General features: G+C 49.4%; 1 protein-coding gene across 1 annotated transcript; it reads left to right on the top strand.

The window, feature by feature from the left end:
- Positions 1-417: 417 nt before the first annotated feature.
- On the top strand, positions 418-2,880 carry GPHB5 (glycoprotein hormone subunit beta 5). Its single transcript, XM_068192166.1, has 2 exons — positions 418-621; positions 2,341-2,880. Exons 1-2 carry the CDS (start codon positions 418-420, stop codon positions 2,527-2,529), a joined length of 393 nt encoding a protein of 130 aa, XP_068048267.1. The 3' UTR covers positions 2,530-2,880.
- The last annotated feature ends 2,790 nt before the right edge of the window (positions 2,881-5,670 follow it).

The following is a 5,670-nucleotide window of genomic DNA, read 5'->3' as shown; positions in this document are numbered from 1 at the left end:
GCACAAATTCAGGGATGCTTGGCTCTTGGCTTTGTGTGAGCTAAGACAGCCCAAGCAGGGTGGTTGAAAGGCATATGCTGCAAAACAAATCTGCAATATGGAGATTTCAGTGGGGCTGAAGCATGGGCTGGTGACTTTATGTCTTCCAGGCAAACTCCCACTACTCTGCAGGGAAAGCCTTCACACTGCTGCATTCTGTGACAGACCTTTTTACGGAAATTTTCCACTTCTGGGAGTACTGACCCCTCATTCCTCCACCTGCCCCTCTTCCCCCAGGCTGAGCGAGGATGGGTAACCCTGTGTTCGAAGGGAGGAAGGGCTACCCCCACTTCAGCGGAGCCCATCCAGTCGCACTTCTCGCCTGCTGGGCTCTGCTGGCTCCCCCAGCCCTCCTCTCCTCTTCCTTCTGCCCTCAGCATGAATCTCCCCTGCCTGATCCTGGGAGCTCTCCTTGTCCTGCTGCTGTCCGGCCGCGCTGCCGCCGCCAAGGCCTCGGCCCTCGACCTGCAGACGTTCATGGGCTGCGCCGTGAGGGAATTCACCTTCCTGGCCAGGAAACGTGGCTGCCGGGGGCTCAGGGTCACCACGGACGCCTGCTGGGGACGCTGCGAGACCTGGGAGGTGAGGCTGTGGCTCGGGGACATCCCTGGCTGGTGCTTGCCCCCCAGAAAATCCCTCTGAAGACAGCCACCCTCAGTGTCCTGCTCCATGGCCCCCTGGGTGTCCCCTCCGTCCTGCCACTGCCCCACGGGGGAACAGAAGCCATGTGATGATATTAATGGAGCACTTATGTAATGCTCTTACTACGCAGTCTGAAAGCCTCTTACAGCTTGAACACTTAGGGAGAGAGGGACTTTATTACTTCGCTTGAAAAAAAGTATTCCTTGGAGATTAGGATGGAGCTCCCGATTAATGGGTAATATATTTTGTTCCAAAATGCAGATCCCAAAGATAATGTCTATTTCTAATTTGGTCCCGTTTTAAGTCACAGCCCTGTATAAATATGAAGTACTTAAGTTTTAGGGGTGTACAGAGGGAGAAAGAAAGAGCATAAGTTCATCCACACACGTCAGAGAGCAAGTTTCTGACTCTCTTTGCCGTTCTGCAACTGGAAGGCTCAAGGGGCCGATCCCCGTTTAATTTATTCAGAAAAGCTCGAGTAACTCAGAGGGATTTTGTCCACATGAAGACAAGGACTCTACATAAGTGACCAGAGGAGGAGCCAGGGTCTGTGCCAGCCCTGATTCCCTTTCTTCATGACTTGGTGGGATGAGGGGAAGGGCTGCCAGTGGCCAGATTCCACGCTGGGATAAGGTGCCTGTGAGGGATCTCTCGACCCCTGCTTCCCCCTGCTCCCAAGCTCAGACCTTGCAGCCTCTCCTGCTGTACTGCAGAACCCCCGGGGTGTAGTTCAGCTGAATGCACCTGGCTGTGGGTTCAACAGCTTCCAGAAGGCACCATGATGTGTTTGGATGGGCCTTTGAAAGAGGGAGCGTTTCTGCACATCTTCCTGCTGAAACGTTGTATTTGTTCTCTCCCACTTCTTGGTTCCCAGCACAGAGGCAAAGAAAGGAATTAAAATGTCTCCTGGCTGGGAGACATGAGGCAGTAGGCTCCCATTCCCGTGTGTGCTGCCCATCCTGGTGTCTTTAGAAAACGGGTGTCTCTGTTAAGGAGAAACTGATTTTTCAGCAAAACCAATGCCACTGTGGTACCACATGGCAGGGTGGGTTTCAAGGCTTTCTCGATCATCTTCTGATGGCTGAGGTCTCTGGCCAAACTGATTTTCTCCAGAGGAATTGCAGACTTCTATGCTAGCTGTTGTGCCGAGAGCTTTCCCCACAGTGTACAGCCATTGGGATTTGTGGGAAGTGCAGCCTGACAGGGAAGACTGGTCTGGCTGAGAAAAAACCCCAGCCCTTGGCACCTGGATGCACCCCTGCTCTTAGACAGCTTGTGCACATGAAGGGTTTTGCTGGAAAGAATGCGTTTAATGGAAAATCAATGCTCTTGGAAGAAAGCAGCTGCTTTTGGCAGCATTTGGTCGAAACACTCATACTCTCCTAAAAAACAGCTTTTGGGATAATTTTTGTCTTCCTTCAAGAAGGTTTTAATTGGAGCTTTATGATTTAAGCAAACTGAAACACATACATGCACCCACTCCCCTCCATGGCAGGGCTCCAAGAAGCAAGCGTTGAAGGATGTAGCCTAAAATTTATTTCCATGGCCCCTTCCACCTGATCCAGTAGCTCCTCTATTCCCACAAAATCCCCTTGAGGAAACTGGGGCTCCAGGTGTTTGTCTTGCATCTTGCCTGAGGCCAGCATTTCTCCCCTGCAGAGACCGATCCTGGAGCCTCCTTACATCGAGTCCCACCACCGGATCTGCACCTACAACGAGACCAGGATGGTGACGGTGAAGCTGCCCAGGTGTGCCCCTGACGTGGACCCCTTCTACACCTACCCGGTGGCCATCCGCTGTGACTGTGACATCTGCTCCACTGCCACCACCAAGTGTGAGACCTACTGACCTCCTGTCCCAGCTTGGGCAAGGAGGGGACAAATTCTCCCCCAGCTTCCTACCCTTGGTACCTCCAGCATTCTGGAGGGTGTAAATCAGCCCAGAATTTGATCGCACCCTGTAATGCTCCTGCTCACTGACTTTTCTGGGCAGATGTGCTTTAATCCCCTCCCCTCATGCTGCTCAAAGCATTAGTGTTGTCGAAACCCGCAGCCTTACAATAGCAAATCCTGTGGTAAAAAGGATTTTTACCTTTTTTACCTCCTCCTCATGAGCTTTTCACTCTGTGTGACCTTTCTCCCTGCACAAAGTGCTCATGGACTGAACAGCCACTGGGGTGTGGAAGCACCCCGCAAAGGCATTGCCTCCTCCACAACAGCCTGATTCATCTGGGGTTTAGCTCCTTCCCAGTGACATAAATGCAGTTACCACCACTTCCACCACCTCCCCCTCCCAGCCCCATTAGTTAATCTTACCCTGCAGTCATTCAGGAGTAACAGTCAAAGAAAAAGGTCTCAAGGCCAATGAAATGGAAATAAGTATTCAGATCACTGCCTTGAAATTAGGGAGAATGCATACTCGGCCCTGACTCAGCCAAGGACTTAAGCTTATGATTAAGTGTTTTGCTTAATATCAGTGGGCTTTTACAGTTAAGCATGTATTTTAGTTTTTTAGCTTTGCTTTATTGGAGAGGTTTTGTTGGAAAAAAACTCACAAGGGACAATCCCTTAAAAAAAAAAAAAAAAAAAGAGAGATACACATTATGTGCAGAACCATCTGCTTTTGTCCAGGGATTGGAGGGGAAATGGCTTCACGTGGAATCAGTGAGACTCTGCAGAGCCCAAGGCATCTCTCCTGACAATTTCCAGAGTCAGAGGGACCAAGCCAAAATGCAACGATCGTGGTTTGGTTTCAGCAAGCCCCTGGCTGAGGTGGTGGGAAAGAGAGGGCTAAAGAAGGGTGTTCCTTCCCACAGCTCCCTGAGCTGCTCAGCTCCGTGGAGACCTGCTCCTCTGAGGGTGCACACAGAGCTGGGGGACAGCCAGATGGGCTTGCAGGAAAGCTGTGGAGTGTCCAGTAATGGTGGGTGAGACAAGTCCAGCACAGGAAAGAGAGCAGACATTCCACATGACACTTCACACCTCCTCAGACCCACTCTTTACAAACTAGGAGGACACCTGGGAGCTGCCACAAGAGCCCCCTGTGACCACAGCCACACAAGTGCCTTTGTTCCCTGGTTCCCACCTGCAGGAGGACACGCTCACATTCATCCCTCATTTCTCCCCTGAGCAAAATGGGAAATTAGGTGAATGAAGGAAGATTTGCCAAGTGGGAGAGGCCCAAAGGAGCTCACAAAACAAAGACACCTTCTCAGATAGCCATTAGGAGAGAGCTGCTGCTCAGAGAAATACCTGCACCTGTCTCCCCCCACTCAGTGCCTTGTCTCCTGGATACAGTCACCTTCATTTACAGGGATGCATGCTTGAAACTACCCCAGGTGTCCTGTCCACACTGAGACAGATTTATTTTAACCTCTAATTTATTGGTTGATATAATTTTTTTTATCTGTAAAAGCTGTACTACGACTGAGTAGGAAGATCACCCATTTTGTAATTCTGAATAGAGGCTGCTATGTCCAACAGCAGCAGAAGCAGGTTTTTTTGCTGATGGAGAGTTTAACTACCCTTAAAATAGTCCTCACGTTTTGTTTCAAATTGCACCTCATGATCCCTCTGATATTGTCAATTGCCTTTACAGTTATTATGGGAAACCTGCAAATTGTTTTGTGTCCTTAATAAACCTCAAAACTGTAGTATGAAAGCAATTTCAAGCAATGTGTCCCTCCTTTTCTGTGTGTAGACATTTCTCACGTAGAATATCTATAAGCTCCTACAAACTCTTTGCCAGAGCTGTGAACACCTGCAAAACATCTCCTTGGTGTGAAGTCATTTCCTTCACTGAATTTCTCTGATGGAGTCTGGCTGTGCTGCAGTCTCAGGATTAGAGGCAGGGTTAGAAAGTGGCAGCCTTCCTTCCTTTGCAGCCAGCAGGAAATCAGGGCTGTACCCGGACACGGTGAGAACGGTGAGACAGTAGAAACCTCAGCAAGTGATCAGAGCAAAACTCTGCAGGGTGAGAAAAGGGTTTTGACTGATGCAGCCAGCCTGGGGAACAGAAGGGGGAGGTGGGAAGGATGTACTGACTGAAACCAATTCAGCAAAATGCCACTTTGAGATGTTCTTTCAAGGAGGAGAGCAAAAGAGATGCTGTGGATCTGCCCTGAGTGACAGAAGACCAATCAACCCCAGCTTGCAAATGTGGAACTACTCAGAAGTTATTACACTAGCAGGTCTTAACTCCGTTAAATTCACATCAATTTTCATATTTAAAATCACAGAATAGTTTGAGTCGTTTCTGGTCCAGCCTGCCTGCAAAGAGCAGGAACGTCTTCCACTAGACCTGATTCCTCAGAGCCCTGTCCAGCCTCATCTAGAATGTTTCCAGGGATGGAGCATCCACCACCTCTCTAGCCAGTGTTTCACCATCCTCACTGTAAAACACTTGTATAAATCAACCCTCTTTTTGTTTAAAACCATTACTCCTTGTCCTGTCACAACCTGCGACCAGATCTTTAGTTTTCACATCCTTAATGCTGCAGCTGGGGTGGTACATCCTGCTCAGAATTTGTAGGCAGTCAACACAGCCCACATATTTCAGAGCATGAGAATCTTCTTCCCAGGCAAATGCCACCTCCTTGGGAGCATTTTAATGCTCTTTAAAGCCATGGACTTAGATGTCACCACCCAACCTGTCCCAAGCAGTTGAACAGCTTCGGTATGTGTTTGCAAGGAGTGTTTGTCACAAAGGCCGTGACACCTCAGGTATTCTCTCTCCCACAAAAAGCAGTGGCTTTCTTTGTGCCTCAGTTTCCCTTTTGGACACTGGGAATGATGCCGCAGATGATTTTTTCCTCTCTACAGTGTGTTCTGCAGTGTACAGGCTGTAGGCGCCCAGTCACATCTGTATCCTGCAGGGCACTCAGTGCCTCAGGTTTATTGTGGCTCATTGAACCTGAACGGCAATGGTCACTGCCATGCAGTGCTTTGATTTGTCAAAACGCCCTCCTGTTCCATGACAGCCCCAGTAATC

The sequence above is a fragment of the Anomalospiza imberbis genome, chromosome 6, assembly GCF_031753505.1.
Source record: "Anomalospiza imberbis isolate Cuckoo-Finch-1a 21T00152 chromosome 6, ASM3175350v1, whole genome shotgun sequence".
NCBI classification, from domain to species: Eukaryota; Metazoa; Chordata; class Aves; order Passeriformes; family Viduidae; genus Anomalospiza; species Anomalospiza imberbis.
This window is presented reverse-complemented; position numbering and strand designations above follow the sequence as displayed.

Bases quoted from the DNA above. Each gene is read 5' to 3' on its own strand.
- GPHB5 (XM_068192166.1), top strand. From the start codon at position 418: ATGAATCTCCCCTGCCTGATCCTGGGAGCTCTCCTTGTCCTGCTGCTG. The intron at 622-2,340 runs GTGAGGCTGTGG...TCTCCCCTGCAG, and splicing joins GACGCTGCGAGACCTGGGAG to AGACCGATCCTGGAGCCTCC.